The sequence below is a fragment of the Muntiacus reevesi genome, chromosome 1 (assembly GCF_963930625.1).
Source record: "Muntiacus reevesi chromosome 1, mMunRee1.1, whole genome shotgun sequence".
In the NCBI taxonomy this organism is placed as follows: Eukaryota; Metazoa; Chordata; class Mammalia; order Artiodactyla; family Cervidae; genus Muntiacus; species Muntiacus reevesi.
The window spans coordinates 170528523-170549783 of NC_089249.1; the positions used below are offsets into that span (position 1 = coordinate 170528523).

Sequence of the window (21261 nt, forward strand, 5' to 3'; positions counted from 1 at the left end):
TCTCCAGCACCAGTAAGACTGTAATGGCATTTCAGAGCCTACTTCCAGCTGTTTTGGGCATCTGTCTTCTCCATGGAGACCAGCATTTAGCAGTGTGGGGTGGGAGGCTGGCACACACGAGGGTCTCCAGGACCATGTTCTTATGTACTCAGTAACTTGCCCGCTTAACATTCACACAGGCTGCCAGCCTCATGAGAAATAGCTCCTTGTGGGATTCACTGGGAGTCTTCTTACTGGAAAGCCGGCACCCACTTACCCATGGAGAGGGCCCCTAGTGATCACCCAGTAACACTGAACTGACCCAAGATTAGAGTCTCACTGTGGGGCCACAAGAGTCATTTTAGATAAGCATTTCCTGACATCTGTCACCATGAGGTCCACGGGCAGTTCATTGGTATTGCAGGAAAAGGAAGTCTGCCTGATCAAATTATGTCAGGAAGGTGCTTAGGTTGAGGCAGACCTAAAGAGATTATCTGTAATTTGGAGCCTCCGAGAACATCTGTTCTGCTAATGCAGATGAATTCAGAAGGTGTCGGGCAGGTCACAGTTCTCAAACATATTTTATCATGGGTGACTTTTTCCAAGGCTATCTCAAAAGACTAGCATTTCATGAAACAAACTTTTGGAGATTGCTGGTATATGCCATAGAAAGCTCTCCCAGCAGTAAAGAGAGTGGAATACTAAAGAGACAGCTCAGTCCATTCACTGGGGAAAGGAGAATTAGGAATAATTAAGCCAGATATGTATTTTCTCTGTGTTGAAGCTGATGGGAACGGTTTTACAAAAGGCCCATCATTGCACGGGCGAATTTCCCCCACAGATTTGCAGTATCTGACCTGCAGTGTGTCTTCAGACTTGCCCCGGGGGCCAGAGTCCCTGGGCGGTCCCATGAGCCGTGCCTTCACCCAGCAGCTCCAGCTACTTTCCCACGCACTGCTCAGCTCAGAGACACCCTCTTCCTCCTTCAGGGTTCGTCTCAGATGCCACTTCTTCCTAAGCTCCCCATTCAGAATAGACTGCTGTCGCTACTATCACCCCCAGCACTTAGGCTTCTTCAGCACATCGCCAATTCTAGGCCCTCAGCCTTGCCTGGGACCTGGCCACCTACTTGCCAGCACACAGGAAGCTCTTAGCGGGTGGGGGCCACCTTGTGTCCCCATCAGACTCCTGCAGCAGGAGCCCACTCACTACCCAGTGGACCACTGGGTACATGAAGACATGAACAAATGCATGGTTTTCTCTTAACACAGGGTTTCCTTAGGCAAGTCACCCTGAGTACCACTTAGGTTCACAAAGAGAGGAGTGGGCAGAACTACCTGGTCTAGGCTCCAGGAAGGCCGTGCCAACCTGGCCTGGCGTGCTGGTATACCCGAGGTTTGGGAAAGGTCACCTTCCCTGTTGCTGTCATCACTTAGCAAATACCAGCACTGCTCTAGGGAAGAGGGAATGGCTAACCCCACGTTAACGTTATCGTGTGTGTTTGACAGGGGATTGTACAGAAATGCCAGGGACGATTAGTGCAGGCTTGGCTTTATTGAGTAAACACGACTGTGTAACATCTAACATCCTGTCTGCACCACATGGATCCAGCCTCTCCCTGGGGGCTTTGCTGAGCAGCTCACATTCAGGAGCATTAAAGGGAGAATGAAGAAAAGGTGAGAGGGAGCCCTGAAGGAGAGGCACGCGTGATCACGGCCACCTATAGAGCCAGCACCAGCCTAAACTCTCTGCGACATTATCTCTTATAATTTTCCCAAAACCCATAAAGCACAGGCATCATTATTAATCCAATTTGCAGATGTGGGCTGTGGGGCCCAGAGAGGTTTCTCATTCAAGGTCATATAGAGTTAATAAGTAGAAGAGCCTGGGTCAAAATCCCTGTGTCTGATTCCCAAACCTAGGCCCTTAATCATCGCACTCCATTGCCTCCCCTGTATGGTCAGAACAGTGAGCTGTTTTTCTCCCAGAGAATCATTTACATGTATATGCTGTAAAGCTGGAGTTGAAAGCTAAGTCTGCTTTTAATTGGGAAGGGAGAAGATTGGTTCTTGTTTGACTTTATAAATAAATTCAGTAAGTGTCTGATGGTGACGGTTTGTTCATTTATTTATTCACCTAAGAAATATTTACTGAACACCGCTGTGTGCCGGGTACCACTCTAGGCCCTGGAGATACAACTGGAAGCAAAACAGCCAAGGTCTCTGTTCCCACAGTAATGCACAAGTGATGTACAATATAGAGGAAAGCACGTGAACTAGCAAGATGATTACAGGTTGTGCTATGAAGGGAACACAACACGGTAATGTGACAAATTTGATGGAAAGGGGTTAAAGGGTAAGCCCAGAAGAAGGTGATCAAAGAAGCCTGTCTGAGGAGGGGATGTTGGAGCTGAAAACTGAATGACAAGACAGAGCTGGCATAGAAAGATCTGTGGCAAGAGCGTTCCAGGCAGAAGGGGCAGCAGGTGCAAGGGCCCTGGGGGCAGGGATGTGGGGGAGAGAAGGCCCTGAGCTGGCTGTGCTGGAAGGAGACTTTACAACTGTGGCTGAAACATAGCGATAGCAGATCATTGAGGGTGTTAACGATTAAAGCTGGATCCAAGCAAAGGATAGGTTTTAATATGCGCTTTCAAAAAAGGAGACTTTAAGGTACCATAAACCAGGAGTCAGCAAGCTTTTTCTGTGTAAGTTCAGGTAGTAAATATTTCAGGCTTTGTGGACCACGTGATCTCTGTCATAACAACTCAACTCTGTCATCAGAGCATGAAACCAGCTGTAGACAACTTGTTTACAAGTGAGCACCCCTGTGTTTCAGTAACACTTTGTTTGCAAGGACAGGCATGCAGCCAGATTTGGCTGTGGGCCTCGGTTTGTTGGAGTCGGCAAGCTTTTTCTGTGTAAGTCCAGGTAGTAAATATTTCAGGCTTTGTGGACCACGTGATCTCTGTCATAACAACTCAACTCTGTCATCAGAGCATGAAACCAGCCGTAGACAACTTGTTTACAAGTGAGCACCCCTGTGTTTCAGTAACACTTTGTTTGCAAGGACAGGCATGCAACCAGATTTGGTTGTGGGCCTCGGTTTGTTTTATACTCTCTTAGGCATTACCTGGTATAAGGAATTAGGTACTCCAACTCCAGGACCTGTCCATGCAATCCTAGATCTTATAATTAATGATATCAGTGTCTGCAATTGCCCTGGGCTTTTGCACCGAGTAATAGAGGAGAGTGGATACATATCCCCAGGAGATCTGGAGGATGTAGAAAGCATAAAATCTCTCTAAGGCCTCCTGGTTTGCTTAACAACTAACGTGGGAACTACCCTGGAGACCCAGTGGTTAGTTCAGATTTTGCCTACCAATACAGGGGGTGTGGGTTCGATCCCTGATCCAGGAGCTAAAATCCCACATGCCTCATGGCTGAAAAGTATAAAACAGAAGCAGCATTGTGACAGATTCAATAAAGACTTTAAAAAATGGTCCACGTTTTTAGAATCCTTTTTTAAAAAATAACTACTGTGAATTTTACATTTTATTCCATAATAAATTCATTTGCTTTAGTGTAAAAGTTATTTTCCCAGAATTTCTGAGAAAAATTGACCCTCCAAGTCAATGACGGTATTGATCCTGTGTCTCCCAGAGTCTCCTGTTTCCAGGGCCTGCCGAACACAATCTATGCACCGTGACACAGGCGGGGACCCTGGAGGAAGCTGGGGTTGATGCAGCTGCCCCAGAACCCTTTCTCTGGACTTCCTCTCTTACCCTTTCCTTTGGCGTGTTTCCTCACCTGCATTTTGTCCATTTGTCCCTTCAGTCATGCTTTTATTCATTTGTTCCTCCTTTCCATCATTTATTTGATGTTTGCTTTTAGAATAAACGGGCTTCTCTATATTACGCTGTCTGATATTAGGCTACAAATATCTTCCCAAATTCCTAGGTTTATTGAATTTTTAAAACATCCCAGCTAGTAATGTTTATTTTGAACTCTACCATGCCACTCGCTGTCAACACCAGATTTCTCTCTGTTTCAGTCTGATGAGTTGTGGGTTGGTTGCCATGCAAGGGAGAATATGACCTTCATCTGACCTTAGTAACTCCAGCATCTTCTCAGCCACCACTCAGCATGCAGGCAGGCCAACTCCCAAACTCCCTGGCAGACCTTTCTGATTGCATATTGGAGTTTATTCTTAATTACCTTGTCACTCCCTCGTATGGATCATTTTAGCAACATTTTGCAGAATTGGAAAGCTCTCTGTAACAAGGCTTGTGCCGTTAAATCAAATTGAACTCAGTTCTACTATCATAGCAGGGCAGTCATGCTTAACTGTAGTATAGTATCTCATGATAGATGGATGACAGTGATGGTGATGGTACGGGTAGAACAGGTGACGGTCAGGAGCGGTGGTGGAGGTGGTGGCAGGAACGGGCGTGAAAACAAAGGTGATGGATGGCACTGCTGCTGCAGCTGCTGATACTGACAGGAGGTGATGGAGATTCTGGCAGAGACCTTGGTGATGGAAATGGTGACGTCAGTGAGCGTGGTGAGCCGGGAGCCTCACTGTCTGGCAGACACCTAGGCAACCCCACTTTCTCCTCTGTTTCTTATCCCAGTGTCCACAGCAACATCCTGCAATGACCCTGGGGTTCCCCAGAATGGCAGCCGGAGTGGCGACAGTTGGGAAGCCGGCGACTCCACGGTGTTCCAGTGTGACCCCGGCTACGCGCTGCAGGGGAGCGCGGAGATCAGCTGCGTGAAGATCGAGAACAGATTCTTCTGGCAGCCCAGCCCGCCGACCTGCATCGGTACAGAGCAACTGCAGTGTGACCCCCGCTCTCTGGTCCCAGCGCTTGTATCCTCCAGGTCTCCCAGCCCCTTAAGTGGCAGCTGCATTTGGAGTCTTGTCCAGGGGAGTCAGGAGAGCTGGAAGTTGCAGGAGCTTCCACGCTCACTCTGCTTTGCCTGCACATGTACACACACACACACACACACACACATACACACACACACACACACACACACACACACACACAGTCATACCCTCACACTCTGTGTCTGTCCATGTGCTGTGTATGCTAAGTCACTTCAGCCGTGTCCTGCTCTTTGTGACCCCATGGACTGTAGCCCACCAGGCTCCTCTGCCCATGGGATTCTCCAGGCAAGAATACTGGAGTGGGTTGCCGTGCCCTCCTCCGGGGGATCTCCGCCACCCAGGGATCAAACATTATGTCTCCTGCATTTGCAGGCAGGTTCTTTACCACTGGGCTTCCCTGATGGCTCAGAGAGGTTAAAGCGTCTGCCTCCAATGCGGGAGACCCGGGTTCGATCCCTGGGTCGGGAAGATCCCCTGGAGAAGGAAATGGTAACCCACTCCAGTGTTCTTGCCTGGAGAATCCCATGGACGGAGGAGCCTGGTGGGCTACAGTCCATGGGGTCACAAAGAGTCGGACACGACTGAGCGACTTCACTTACTTCTTTACCACTAATGCCACGTGGGAAGCCCCACTCACACTCTACACACTACAGATTCTTTCCACTTCAAAATAGTCCCCAAATTTTCTGTTTGTCCTTTTCTCCTGGCCCAGTCCATATAGACTGGGAGGAGGACCATGGGTCGCCTCCGGTAACGAGGGTCCTCGGGTTTTGAAATGACCCTTCTATTTACCTGAAGCGCTGGGAGGGCGCTCGCAGGCCTGGATGTAAAAGGAAGACCTTTGCTCTTCTTCACAAGGAAATGATTGGTTACCTGGCTTTTGGTTCCCCAGCTCTGTCCTCAGTCCTTAGATTTCCCTGCTTGACAGATGAAGAAGTGGAGGGTCTGCAATGTGTCCATGGTCACGTAGCTCATGCAGGTAGGGGCCTGAGTCATCAGTCCTGCTCTCTGGCTCCTGAAGGCTGGGAGGAAGAAGGAACTTGAAAGGAGAGGAGGACAGGAAAGAAAGAGAAATCAATGAAACAGACATTCCAGGGCTCAGGTCCACATGACTCTTTCCCTCAGGCAAAATACAGAGTGTAGTTAGTTCTGTACTGTGTCAGCAATGGATGGCAGAAGAGACCAGGCGTCCTGGGGTCCGTGCTGGACCTTTCCTCAGCAGCCTCACTTAGCTTTCCCTGCAGCTCTCTGTAATGAGCATCATCCCGTCATCTTACAGTAGAGGCATCTGAAACTTGGGAACTTTGAATATCTTGTCTCAAATCACAGAGCCAGGATACGGCAGTGCCAAGAGTCACCCCCACGTCAGCCTGAACGCAACGCCTTTCACGCGCCTGACTCCCACCCCAGAGATGGTTTCCGGGGACCTCCTGAGATGCCCACCCCCGTGACGCCCAGCCCCCTCTTTGCACGCAGGCTCAGTGGGAGGTGCTCTCCCGGCAGCTGAGGACTGGCCTTTGCCCGTCGGGCCCCGAGGCCTGGCGCTGAGTGCTGACCCTCGGGGGCAGTGAGGACTCACGTGGGTGTGTGTGGTAGGAGCTCAGTGCAAGTGCCGGGGACAGGAAGGCGAGGCCTGGGTTTCAGAGCCCGCTCGCTTGTCAACTGCAGCTGTGATCCGCCAAGAGAGCAGAGGATATTGAGGAAGACAGGTCACAGGGGGAGTCCCGGGCTTTGCTGTTTACTAGTTCAGTGGCTGCGGGGAAATTGCTTCAACTCTCCGACCCTCGGTCTCCTCACGTGTAAAGTGAAGGTAAACGTACTTGCCTCGTGGCGTTGTGGGGTGAGACAGCACTAACTCTGACCTCAAGAAATACTCACGTCTCTCCGTCTGTCCTTCCTTCCTCTGTCTTCCTTCCTCTCTCCTGCCTTCCCTTCTTTGTTTCCTTCTTTCACGTTTTTTGGACTCCCTTCCCTTCCCTGAACCAGACTTCTATCTGGTGGAGGGAATTCTAGTGAGGCGAGAGAGATGAGGGGGCTCAGATGACTTCTGAGGTGCCGTCCAAATTCAGCCTTGTCTCAGGCTGGGATTCCTTTGGTTTGTCTTACGGAAAAGCAGGTCCTGACAGGAGGCTGCCCCGGCTGGAGCAGGGGGAAGCCCCAAGCTGAGCCGGCGAGAGCAGTGCGTTTGTAGCCGGCAGGGCAGAGAGGTTAATTTGGCTTTCATTACCCATTCTTCTGCGCTCGGCGTGGGGAAATGTTCCTTGCAACTAAATGAGCGTCTGCCTCTTCTGGAAGTGACAAGCCCCTCCTCATTTCCAGCTCCCTTGGCTGTCTGCCAGGACGGGTCTGGCTGGCCTTCATGCCCTTTCATTATAGGGAGGAAGCAAAGGAAGGTAACAAGCGTTTGTGAGCGCCCTCCCCACCATAGGTGCTGGGCTGGATGTAGCTACATTTTCTCAAATGAAATCACTGTGCGGTGAGTTTAGAGCTTGGGTTCTGGATTCCAGCTGCCTGGTTCGAGTCAGCTTCATGAGGACAGGCGGTGTGGCCTTAGACAAATCACACCATCTCCCTATACCTCAGTTTCCTGCCCTGTAAAATGGAAGATAATAGTACCCACCTCCTGGGGTTGTTTGGAGCATTGAATAAGATAATGCTGTCAAGCTCTTAGAGCCATGCCTGGTTCATAGTAAACACTGTGTATATTAGAGGCCTTTAGAGCCATTATTCTTTTCTTAAATTTTATTTTATAGATAAGAAAACAGGGGCTCAGGGAGGTGGGATAGCTTTGCCCAAAGTCGCAACTAGGAGGAGGCCAGGTCGAAATTTGAACCCAGGACTGTATAATGTCAAGATCAATGGTCTTTTCCACAGCTCTCACCCCTCGATACAGCTGGCCCACTTTTTAGCCGCCTGGAATGACCAGTGCCTGTCCCCCCAACTCACACCTGGGCATGGTGGTTCGTAAGGTCAAGCCTGGATCTGAGGGCAGAGCCTGTCTTCCGTTTCTAACTCATAGTGGGGAGTGGACAGGGCCAGAGTGAGGCCTGGAGGCCGTGCTCAGGGTTGGGAGGGAGACCCGGCTCCTGGGTCCAGCTTGGCACCCCAACCCCAGCCCTCACTGAGCACCCACTTGACAGGATGGGTGCTGCTGGCTTGTCGCCATGGCCTCGTTTAGTCTGCAAGGCTGTCCTCCTGGCCAACGCCTGGGCCTAGAAGGGGAAGGGGGACATTGTGGCCCTCTACCAGCTCCACCCGAGCAGCAGGACCCGACCATCCTGCGGGTGCGGCAACCCAGGAGTCCAGCCACAGCCTTGAGGACAACTGGCCAAGAGCAGCGAGGCCCAGGCCAGGGTCCTGGGTGGGAAACAGATGCCTGACTGCCTGATACTGGGGGGTCATCACGCAGGGAGCTGGGCCAGAGCAGGGGCCTCGAGCCCAGACAGACTGAGAGCATTTGGGGGGTTGGTGGAAAAATAGCGGGAGCAGTTTTGAAACCTGAAGATTCACCCCATCTGTGCAAAGTTAAGGGAAGGAACCCCTGGGCTGTGAAGGAAGGTGGAGCCTGATCGCCCTTGCCTAAACGGAGGGAGCAGGAGAAGATGTCCCCGGAGCTGGGGCCCCTGCCCTGAGCAGGGTTTTCTGCTCTTCCTGGCTGTACCACTGTGTTTTCTAGGCCGACCTGGGCAGGGCCACACACGGTGTACAGGATAGTGTGGTCTTATTTTGTTAACTTCAAGGTTTCACCCTGACCAGACAGGCCTCCAGTCTGTCCCATCCACCGAACCATCTTGTCTCGAGAAGGGTCAGTGGAGAAGTGAGTGAGATACAAGACAGACTCAACTCAAGGGACCATCCTCACTCCCAGAAGCTCTTCTCCTGGGTACCCTGCCCCCGCCGGCCTGCAGGGAGGGACCGCCTGCCCATCCCCACTGTCGCCAGTGGCTCCAAGGTAGCACAGAAGCAGGGGGGAAGTGATGGGCTTGGGGGCCAGACACATGTGGGTCTGAGTCTCAGAGTGGCTCTGGGCAAGTTCCTTAACCTCCCTGAGCCTCAGTTTCCTCTTTTCTGGGTCGGGAAGGATAGTCCATAGCTTACCGAGTTGTTATGAGATAGAAATGAGATATGGATCTAAAATGCTGTATGTCATATGTGACTTTTAATAGGTGTCCACTGGAGTGTGTCTGGTACTCAAGTTGGGACGTGAGAAATATTTCCCACAAGAAAAAACCCACATGACCCATGACCCCTCAGGTTTTATGTTCAGCCACATTATGGCTCTTATGGCCTCATCTGAAGACCTCCCATTTTTTAAAGAGACCCTGTTGGGGATTGATCCAGCCCTTTAGGCTCACCCCTAGTAAAAGCTACACTGAGACAGCAAAGCTTAGTTCTGGGACAAGCAAACGGCTGCTCTGAAGTCCAGTCCTGGATGCGCCCTCAGCTCCCTCCTCCACGTCCAGTCCTGGCCCTTCTGCGGGCTCACTGCTTGCCCACTCTACCGCCAACCTTCAATGGTACCCTGAGGTTTTCAGATCAGGCCATGTCTGTAGCCTCAGCCATCTTTTCCTGTTAACATCCCCGTACAACCTCCCAACCTTCACTTTATCAGACCCTCATGCTACGGCCCAATAACCCAGCCCCCTAGGGGAGAACCAGATTCAGGAGCTGGGACGTGCCCCCCAAGGGCTCTGGATGAGCAGCTTGCTATATTCCTGGCCACCTTCGCACCCGCCACCTGCTGGAAAGGCCTGTCTTCTCAGGGGAGGGCAACCACCGTGGACTAATTGGGGATTTGTAATATTTCCATACAACGGAGGAACACATGCTGTCTTGGAAAGAGGCCTTTGAGGAAATTGGAAGGTATCTAGGTGTCTGCAGCCCCACGCAGGTGCCAAGAGCAGTGGCAGCATAGGAGGCCAGGCACGCTCGGCAGATACATGTGATTGTTTTCTGCTCCTCCTGACATCAAGTGCACTGGGAGTAGTGGTAAATAACCCATAAAGCTCAACCAGAAAGGGGATCTGATGCCTTGAAAGGAGTCCGAGTATTTCACATGTCTGAAAGCCTAGTAATGGCTTCATATATGGACGAGGTCCAGGATGCCACATGCTTTCACAGACATCTCCCAAATCTACAACCGCTCCATGAAAGAGGTGTTACCTCTGCAAAAGAGGAGGGACACTGAGGTCTAGAGGGTTAGATAAATTCCCTAAGGTCACACAGCCAGGAAGTGGCAGAGCCAGGTATTTTGATTTTGTTGTTCAATAGCTTAGCAAGGTGAAACCCCTATAACATAAAATTAACCATTAAAAAAGAACATTTTGGTGGCATTTAGTGCATTGACAGTGTTGGGCAAGCTCCTCTATCTCCAGTTCCAAACAGCTCCATCACTTTAACGTGAGACCTCACCCCCATGGCATGCCACCCTTCCCCTGAGCCCCTAGAAACAAGTTCTACTTTAGGTCAATCAGACTCAATCCCTCCTCTACCACCGCTGGTGGGAAGGTGACCAGGTGCTGAGGACAGTCTCACCCTTGTCTTCCTCTCTCCTCAGCTCCCTGCGGGGGAGACCTGACGGGACCATCAGGAGTCATCCTGTCACCAAACTACCCAGAACCCTACCCGCCAGGCAAGGAGTGTGACTGGAAGGTGACCGTCTCGCCAGACTATGTCATCGCCCTGGTATTTAACATGTACGTACCTTTCCCCCGGGTGGGAGGTGGAGGGCTCAGAGCAGGTAGGGGTGCAGACCCGGGTCCCGGTGAGCATACACAGGGCCTCTGTGAACAGGACTTCATTCCAGGGGAGGTGAAGGAGTCCAGAAAAGGAGAGAAACCAGCATTCCTTGAACATCTCCTGTGTGCCGGGCACTGTGCTCTGTGGCTTCATGCCTAGTATCCTCGTATGTGATCCTTGTGTTCAGACTGTCAGTCGTGTCTGACTCTGCAACCCTTAGGACTGCAGTCCACCAGGCTCCTCTGTCCATGGGATTTCCCAGGCAAGAATACTGGAGTGGATCACTGTTTCCTCCTCCAGAGGATCTGCCCAACCCAGGGATGGAATTCACGTCTCCTGCATTACAGGCAGATTCTTTACCACTGAGCCAGTTGGGAAGCCCTATTTAATCCTTATGGTAATTTATAAAGTAGCTATTATTTTGGTTTGTCTCTCTCTTTTTTTTTAACCTCTGAAGATGCCAAGATTCAGAAATTCAGGGTCGTTTTCCCCTGCTCTTCTGAATTCTTCCCCGCTACTCTCACCAGCTTCTCCTACCACCCTCTCCAGTTTAGGAACAGCCCAGGAATCTCCTAGCCACTCCCCTGCCAAGCTCCAACACTGTCTCCTTGGTTTCTTTTAGAAGCAAACTCTTCACAAGAATTGTTTCTGCTTTCCTCTCCTTTCCTCACCTCTTGTTCACTCTCAAATCACTGACATCCGGTTTCTGACTCCATGGTTCCACTGGCAACTCCTCTGCATTCCCGGCTGCCAAAGCAAACTGCACTTTCCACCCTTTGTCCAAGCTCATCTCTTTATCACTCCCTGCATCCTTCTCCTGCTTCTCCCCTTGGCTTTGTGGACTTCCCCTCTCTGGCTTCTTCTGGGAGTTTGTGGGTTCTTTTTCATGCCCTCGCCCTCTGCCAGGCTCTGTCACAGGCCCCTCTGTCTGCCTGGACAAGCTCATCCACTCTGACGCCTCACTCACCACTTGTAAACTCGAGGCTCCAGTCTGCCACCCATGCAGACTCTTGTGGGCTGCAGGCTCCATAGCCAACTATTGGACTGTTTCTGTCTGATACCTGCAGCCTTCGTGATTACAACACATACAAGCCTAAGCCTCTTGCTTCTCCCCCTCGATGATCTCTATTCTGAAAACGGGGGGCAACCCCACTGTCCATCTTTCACTGCTTCTTCTGTTATTGGCCAAGGCATAGAGCCTCAGCTGTGTTAACCTTAGCTTTTCCCCTCTTCTCCATCCTCCCAGCAACTGTCTTGGTTGATGCCCTTTTTGCATCCTGTCTAGATTACTGCCACAGGCTCCTAACTGGTTCCTCTGCTCCATCCTGTCTTCTGTGCCAGTCTCATCTTTAGCTCGGTGTCAGAGTGATGCTGTCGCTGGAAAACGCTGAAATATGCGCCTCATTTACCATTTTAACACACAATAATATACTACTCAGCAATAAAAGGAAATGAACTACTGACACACGCAGCAACGTGGATGAGTCTCAAAAATATCACACTGAGCGACAGCAGACAGACACATTTGAGTACATAATGTATGATTCCACTTAAATGAAATTTTAGAATCAGCAAAACCAATCTGCAGTGATAAAATGTCAGTTCAGTGCTATCCTCTGGGGGTGGGGAAGATTGATTGAGAAGGGCCCCCCACCCCGGGAACTTCAGGGGATGGTGGAAACCGTGGGTCCCGATAGACATGTGTCAAAACTGAAGGAGTGGTATCCCTTAAGAGCTGATCATTTCAGCGTGTATAAATTATACCTCGGTTTAAAAACAAAGAAAGAAATAGATATATCCCTAATTTTTGAATTCTTCAAAGTCTCCCTCTTCTCTATAAGATGGAGATATTGTTGGGGGTTTAAATTTGGGGGTGGGGGGAGTTGTTTGTTTGGGGTTTTTATTTTTGGTCCAGTCTTTTGAGTTTCGTTCCAAACCATCTGGCCCCGGCCTGCCTCTCCTCTCAGTTCCCTGACCGGTCCTAACTGAACTACTCACAGTTGCCAAGACTACTTCATACTTTGTGACTTGGCTTCTGCTCATCCCCTCACTGTGACTTCCTTTCTCCTCCTTGTCCAGTCACTGAGGGTCTTCTACTTCCCCAAGACAAACTTAACTCCCATCCTCCCTAATGAACTAGGTGCCGTGTTCCCACTAGCCTGCACAGACTTTAGACTGTGTTGTCTTCACGTCTGTCACTTCCTTCAAATCCAGAACCGTCTTGAAGAAGGGATGGCGTCTGACATCTCTGCATCCTGGGCACCTTGCATGGTGGCCGGCATACTGGGGGTGCTCAGTTAAAACCCCATGGTTGCAGAGAGACAGGGGCAGATGGAGGGCTTTTGGAAATGCATCCAAACTGACTCACTCCCAAACCCTTCCTTGGTGACCTTTGAAAGAGTAGGTAGAGCCACTGAACTATGGGGGCAAAAAGGCCACACCACCCAGCCATGGTGGGGTGACCCTGCAACTGAAAAACAGTGTGAGAGGGTGCTGTGTAGGAGGGGGAGCAGTGCATATGTGACTCCACGTCTAGTCCTCCCAGACCCCCGTCCTGTCGCCCTGCCAGCTCTAGCCCCACCTTTGTCCTAGATAGTAAATGATAGATGGCCTCCTCTCTCTGCCAAGTCTTAGTTAAAGGGTAGAAGCATCATTTGGTTCTCAGCCCAGCCAAGTGGAGGATCTAAATATCCCAACGCATAGCTGGGCTGTGAACAAGTTGGCATCAGACCACTGTTCTCCGCAAACCCATTTACTTCTGTGGTTTCCATCTTGGCATCCTTGGTTGGCACCAGTCGCCTTTGTTGGGTGTATACCTAAGAGTGGAAGCGCTGCATTGCAGGGCAGGCATAGGTTCAGGTCTAGCAGATGCTGCAGGACCGCTTCCCCCAGTGGTTGAACCAATTCCCACCCCTCGCCGGCAGGAGGTGAGGGTTCCAGTGGCTCCACCTTCTTGCAGGTCCTAGGTATTTCCTCTCCTTTTCACTCAAGCCATTTCAGTAGGATAAATGACTCTCAAGAACTCTAAGGTTCAATTTGCTAAGCTAAGAAGGTTTGTAAAATGGGTTGGTTTTTTTTCCCTAGACCAGGGTGAGGATTGCTTAGAAAGAGGCAGCCCTGGGGTAGCCAGGAATGGGGTGTGGGGGGAATGAATGAAGCGAGGGTCCTTCATGAGAACAAGCCCCTTCCTGCAGTGAATGGCTGCCTGGGTGGCTCTCACCCCTCAGAAAAGGGGGTGCCGCTTAGGACAGTGTAAAGAATCGTAGAGGCAGGTAAGAGGCCTGGCTTCTGGGCCTGCTGTGTGGGTTCTGACCACTGCATGTGTAGAGCTGTAACTGATTTTCCCTTCTGTGCACAGCGTGGTGAATATAGACAACAACGTTGTGTTATCATCATCAAACTTGCTAATAGGCTGGATCTTAATTATTACAACCACTAAAGAGAAACGATAATTATATGATGTGACAGAGGTGCTAATTATCGCTACAAAGGAAATCATATAACAATATATAAATGTAGTCAATCAGCATGTTGTACCCCTCAAATTTATATGCCATGTCAAATATAGTTCAATTTTTAAAAATACCTTTTTTTAAAAAAAAAAAAGGGTGTTAGGCTTTTGGCTCCAGCTTTCTGGCCCCTGATGCTAGAATCTGGCGGCTCTGTCCAAGCCTGCCTTGTCCATCGTCTCTCTCACTGGGAGGTCGGGGAGCGGGGTGATGGGGGGGCTTCATCCTTCAGTCCCCACTAGGAGGTCTCGGGGATTGGGCGCCAGGGCAGGGGTAGCGGGGGGTGGCTGCAGGGCTTGTTGTGTGGAAGGCCGCATCCTTTGGTTGCGCCCGAGGCTGGGTACCAGCCTTTATGTGACCTCAGCAGGGTGGGCTCTGGATGTTTTTGTTCCCCAGCTTTAACTTGGAGCCTGGCTATGACTTCCTCCATATCTACGACGGACGGGACTCTCTCAGCCCCCTCATAGGAAGCTTCTACGGCTCCCAGCTCCCCGGCCGCATCGAGAGCAGCAGCAACAGTCTCTTCCTTGCCTTCCGCAGCGATGCCTCAGTGAGCAACACCGGCTTTGTCATCGACTACACAGGTAGGCCCGGGGCGGGCAGAGAGGACGCGCGCAGGGCCAGCCACACCTGGCCAGGGATGGGGGAGGCGTAGCGTGGCGAGAAGGTTGGCTGGGGTCACGGGGAGCCTGCTGCCACCTGCAGAGCCCCTGCCTTTCTGCGGCCCTCGGGGTGGGCCCTCACACCCAGCTGCCCCAGGCCTGGGAGAGAAGGGGCCGAGCTTTCTGCCTGCACCTCATTTCTGTTTTGACATCACGACTCCCATTTGCTCCCTCTTCTACGAGGGTCAAGTCTAGATCTTCTTCAGTCTCATAACTTCAGCCCAAACGATCAGTTGGCACCTTCAAGGTCACGCCCCTGCATTTGCTGAGGGTTCTGATGTGAGGCCCAGTCTCCCTCTCTACCCCAAAGCCTCCCACCCTCCCGGATAAATGCAGGGCCCACCCAAGTCCTGGGGTCGCAGTGCCTGGATCTCTGTCCCAAGGCCACTCCTTGGCCATCCTCTGGCACCCTGTCATAAACTGGGTACTTTCTGACACTGTTTTTCATCTATTTTTATTTTATATTGGAGTACAGTTGATTTACAGTGTTGTGTTAATATCAGGCGCCCAACAAAGTGATTCAGCCACCCATATATGTGGGTGCATTCCCTGTCAGACTCTCCTCCCATATAGGTCACTGCAGAACGACACCTTTGATCACATTTTCTCATCCCTCCAGCTAGCGCATCCTTTTGTTCTCATTCCACTTTTGGATTAATGAAAGCAAGCTAAAGGGTATGGGGGTCAAGCCAAGGTCAGCAGATTTTTTTCTTGATGGGCCAGACAGTAGTAAATAGTTCAGGTTTGTGAGCCATGCAGCCTATATCACAGTTACTCTGTGCTACTGATGCCGCTATAGCACAGAAGCAGCCAAAGATGGAACAGACAGGAATGGGCATGGCTGTGTTCACATAAAAATCTGCTTACTGACACAGGCCTTGGTCCCTGCCCGGGCAAGAGCACTGACATCAGATCAACTGGGTACAGGGCTCGTGTTTACTCCCTAGGGACTTATGGACCAGAGACATATTAATATGTCTTTTGTTACCCAAGTGTTATTGACTGGAGTATTTCAATATTCACTTGTTATAGTTGTTGTTCTTCTGTTGCTCAGTCATTTCCAACCGTTTGCGACCCCATGAACTGCAGCACGCCAATCTTGCCTGTCTTTCACTATCTCCCAGAGTTTGCTCAAACTCATGTCCACTGAACCGATGATGCCATCCAACCATCTCATCCTTTGTCACCCCATTCTCCTCCTGCCCTCAATCCTTCCCAGCATTTACATAGCAAATCACCAGCCACAGGTGTTTGTTTCTGCAAAATTCCCTGTGTCAATAGCATATAATGCCTCTCCAAAACTCTATTTCTGCATCTACAAAATGATGGTAGAATAATTCCTACAGCACAGAAATGTACTTGATGAATTCAAGCATGAAAGCCCAGATCTGGGGCCTGGCACCTTGCAAATATTCTGTAATATTCCAATCGTAGCAGCAGCAGGAGAAATATTCCAGGTTCTCAAGCATTTCACTTTCTCCTACTCCGTTATTCTCTTTTTGACCTTTTCTTTTTCTCTAATGATCCCATGCCCCATTATCCAGATCCTAGCTCAATCTTTTGCTTGATTTGTGAACTTGGTTAGATATTATCTCTTGGAACCCATTTCTCCAGCTATAAAATGGTGATCATAATAGCTATGTTGCAGAAGGTTAAATTAAAAGATATTTTATACATATAAATGAAATGTAGGAGGTTAGTGCCCAGGATGGACTAAGTACTCTGTAGATACTCTGGAGATGATGGATTTTGTTATTGCTACTGTAACCCAAGTTCTGCCAGACTCATCAGCCTGTGTGTACAAATGGGGTCACAGTACCAGCTAAAATTAAAAAGTTCCTGGCTCACGTCTCCCACTTGCTTAATGTGGGACCTCAGCAACCTTTTAAAGTGTCGCTTAATTAAATATTTGTGGCAACTCCTGGGAATAGTTCACACGAGCTCACAAATAATCCTAATCATAATAGTGGTTAATTTAGTAGTCTGCCAACGACCAGCAGTGTCCTGAGCAGTTCACATCCTTTGACTCCCCGAAACCCTCATAACTCTCGATCGCCTGCCATGTGTCAGATACAATTCTCGAGGACGCTTGGGGCACAAATTAGAGAAAGTTTTGCCTGCGGTCATCTTTCCTTGTGGGACTGGCCTGGATTCTTTGCCACCCTCTCTTCCTCTCAATAATCACCGTTCGATAAGCCTCCTACACTCAGTCTCCACATGCTGATGTCAGAACAAACACAGTCACAAATTGTGGAATGCCAACAGGAGGCATGTCTTAGGTTCAACCAGAACCCCCATTGCTCCGCCCACCACCATCCCCACTGCTATGTCATCATCTTCACTTTTTATTATTCGTCTCTTTAATTACACTTTCATCAGTACCCTTAATTTTCCTTATCCCTGATCCTTCAGTTGCATAAACCTTGCACAACTGCACCTTTTATTAAATTCCCTGCCAAGAGGCTGAGCACAGCTAGAAGTCACACAAATGTGGCACTTGGAGCCACCCCAGCCAGGCCTTAGCAACAATCAGAGCGACATCTAGCTTGTCCCACCTGAGTCTTCTATGTGGCAGGGATTCTAAAATTTTACCCCACATGTCTCCATTTTCAACCTTCTTATAAGATGACTGCATTTCATCATCCCTGGGTACAGTGGCCCCAGAGTAGAAACTCGCTCAGCTTCCTCCCTGGTCCCCTTGTCATGGCAACCTGGCCATGGTCTCCTCTCCCCCAGGCCTCCTCTACAAATCCGTGTGCTAGAGTCACACTTCTAGGTCCTCACTCCCTGTCCAGCTGTTGGCCTAAGACCATATCTGGAAGGGTCCTCAGATACAAAACAAAGCTCCCGGGAATAGGGCCTTCCAAGCTGCCACCCAAGCCTGCCAAGCAGCCAAAGGAGGCCAATCACTGGGGAGGGGCAAGGGGGGAGACACAGCCCACCATGCACCTTCTTCCACCTTATTGAGGGTCTGCGGTGCAAGTGCCACATGAATGTGTCTAGTTGGGGTGGAAGGTATCTGGTGAGACCTGGACCTTCCTTCCTTCCTTCTCAGATCACACACCTCCAAATTTGGGTCACCTCTCTACTATGTCCCAGGCCTCTGGTCAGGTAGCCCATTTGGTGGAACCCAGGGACATCCCGTGGTCTCCTTCTCCATATCCCTGGGTTCCTGGAATGGGTCCACTCTGCTACCGGATCCCAAGAACTTGATGATATTCCCTCACGTTCAATATCTATATAAGGGAGATCGCCATCACTTATCACCTATATGGCCTTAAACAAGTTACCTAACTTCTCTGAGAATCACTTCCTTGTCTGTAAGGACTGGTCAATAGGCACAGCCCCCGGCAGCGGGCTCGATAGTAGTTGCCACATACTTTGATCTTTGCTCTTCCGTCCCATTGCCTTTCTCCCCCTGCGTGATAGATATTTCATTTGTTCTGCCTTTATTTGGAAGATAGAACCTTTGTTCATTGAACTAGTCTGGTAGAATGGGACATATATTCAAAATATATGACTATGTGTGATTTGTGCATGCATGTGTCCTGTATACTTCTCCAATCCTTGGCAAAGAATTTAGATACTCTACATTCTGTGAGTGCATAGAACACCCTAGGTTGAGTTGGTAGCCCACGGAGGACTTGCACTTTGAGGCAGGTGTGGATTCTTAGGAAAAGAATATTTGGCCGCATCTATCTAGAAGCCATCTTCTGTCCAAAGGCAGAATCCTGTCTTTTAGAGAGATCCAGGGCTTCACTAATGCTGAGGATCTGGATCTCCATGGAGCTGTGGTTTCAACGGTTCTGCTTTGGGAGGTGTGAGGATCCACCTCAAGAGAGGTTGCCAGACTCAGCTAGGCTTAGCCCAGTGAAAACCTCTCTCTGACCCAAGTCAGCCCCTCCTTTGACCCAGGGTGAACAGACCAGGAGTCTTTCCTTATTTCCTGCCAACTTCCTAAGGGAAAAGCAAAAACAATTTTGTCCCATCTTAGTGAGGGATCATTTAGTTCCTATGAAGAAACTATTAGGGGAAAAAAAGGAGTAATTTATTACAAAAAGGTGAAAACAGAAACACTTAAACCAACTTGAGACAGAAAGACTTTATTATAAAAAGAAAGCTAACAGCCAAACTGATTTAAGCTAAAGAGCATTCTGTATTTTAACAATATAGATGATAAAAACTCACTCTCACTTGGTATCAAAATGGAATGCATTTTTAGATTATAAGAGCCCCAAGGGCAGGAAGCGTGATGTCCCAAGGGGATTACAGTCAAGGTGGGAGAATCAGAGGTTGAATGCGAGGATGGTCCTCCTCCATCTCCAGAACCACACGGCCTGATCCCTGCTCCTTTCTGAGTATTTGCTACATTCACCTTTCTTTGTAGGTTAGTTTTCTTTGCTTCTCCATTCTCCTAGGACAGCAGGGCTGCCTCCCTCTTGGCTTCCCAATTTGTATCCCAACTCCCAATCCCAAAGGAACCATCAGATCAACAAGTTTAAGTCAGAGGTCCCCTGAGTGGTCCCATAGGATTAGGCTTTTGCATAAGGGGCAAGGGACCGTCAGGCATTTTGATTCACTTTCTCACTGAGTAACATTTTGTGAGCACCTGCTGTGTGCTAGACACTGCTACAGAGGCTGAGAACAGAGCAAGAAACAAAACAAAGTCCAGGCCTCCGTGGAGTTCATGTCCTAAGCTCACAGGCATTGCTACTACAATGGAACTTCGGAGGTCCACCTATATAAGGCGAAGGTGGGTGGGTGGGCTGGGATGGCAGGTGTCTCTGTTCAGTTGCTCCTGGAAGGTGGCTGTGCTGTCTCAGTCATCTCTGTGCAGCCCTTCTAAGAGATGATTCTGAATGCAGTCATGTCAGCTGTGGATCTCTATTACCCCACGCTCTGGCGCACTTCTCACCTGAATGCAGCCTCCTGGGTAGTTTTACCGTCTGCTAGAAGGATGCAGAGGGAATGAGGTGAATCCTGTCTTTTGAACACAGTTTTGAAAAATGAGGCCCAGGGAAGTTTAGTGTCTTTTTCCTGACCAGAAAAACCAGTAAGTTGGTTGGAGGGACCTTTATTCTCATCTTCCAGCAGGTGTGGTGGTTTCCTCTTGGGCCAGGACAGGCTAGGACATCCATGCACGTGTCTAGAAACCGTTCATTCACTCAACAAATGCTCATTAAATTCCTACTTCATTACACGCCCTGCGCTGTATGCTGAGGACACAGCGGTGAGCAAAAGGGTCACAGTCCCAACTTGAGGGGAACATGAAGGTGAGGAAACAGACCATAAATAAGGAGACGAACAAGAAGAGAGAAGCCTAAGAAGCGGGGGGAGAACAAACTACCGCAAGAAAGAGAAATGGGGAGCCCACTTCAGAATGGTGAAGGCCTCACCAAGCATATGAAACCCGAAAAGAGACCTAAAGGTTGAGAAGCCCCCTGTGTAAGAGCAGGAGTGGAGAGAGTTTCAGACACAGGGAAGAAGAGTTCAAAGCAAGTGTGAGAGAACCTGAGATAACTCAGGAAATGCCAGGATGAGTCAACTTTTCCAAAAAGTACTAAAAAGTACCTATTTTCTCTTTCAATCCCTTAAAAGTAACACTATAAGCGGAGGACTTCCTGCCAGATTTCCACTTTTGCTCCCCCTACTCAGCTCTGCCCTGGTCTTTCTAAATTAAAGACCTCTTCATTTATGCTTACTTTCAACTTAACACATGTTTTTCTTCAGATTTTTCTAAGTGTAAACATTTTTCAAATAACAATGAATACAGAAGTATTCCTTATAACTATTATAACACTGGATAGCAGGACAAATAGAATATTTAAAAGAGAAGACAGAAATTACTGATTTTGAAATCAGAGCTCATTGATAACCTACTATCATGTCATCATTAACTAATATTGATGTCTTTAATATGTTGAATATTTCTATACCTTTTCCAGGTTAGAAAGGAGAAGCATCATATGTACAATGTTATCCTTCTAACTTTTTGATCTGGCAGTGTCATATTTCTGGAAAATAAAATAATGTATGCTCTCTTTTAGAATCTTATTTGGAATAATCATTAAAATTAGAGTAATTATGTTATGAGTCCTTAATCTTAATGCCATTTTATGACTAATAGAGGAGCACATTGATGTACAATTTTATGGTGGAAAGGATAATGAATTAAAACAATAAAAGTAAGGTGCTCTACAAAAATAAATATATAAGAAAGTAACACGTTTATTAGAAAAATTCAACTAATACAGAAACATTTAAGATATGCTCTAAAAACTTCACATCTCCCAATACTCCTGCTGCTGCTAAGTCGCTTCAGTCGTGTCCGACTCCGTGCGACCCCATAGATGGCAGCCCACCAGGCCCCACCGTCCCTGGGATCCTCCAGGCAAGAACACTGGAGTGGGTACTGCCATCCCCTAAAGTACCAGGATAAATGGCTTGTTATCTCATTCCAGATATTGTGTATATATATATAT

The 21261-nt window shown here is 49.0% G+C and overlaps 1 protein-coding gene across 1 annotated transcript in view; it reads left to right on the forward strand.

Annotated features, from left to right (window-relative positions):
• The window catches only part of CSMD2 (CUB and Sushi multiple domains 2), a 677437-nt gene that overhangs the window by 514827 nt on the left and 141349 nt on the right, over positions 1-21261 (forward strand). Inside the window, exons 27-29 of the mRNA XM_065930495.1 lie at positions 4610-4801; positions 10427-10565; positions 14514-14701. Of these exons, the coding sequence (XP_065786567.1) occupies positions 4610-4801; positions 10427-10565; positions 14514-14701 (519 nt within the window). The remainder of the gene's footprint in view (positions 1-4609; positions 4802-10426; positions 10566-14513; positions 14702-21261) is intronic.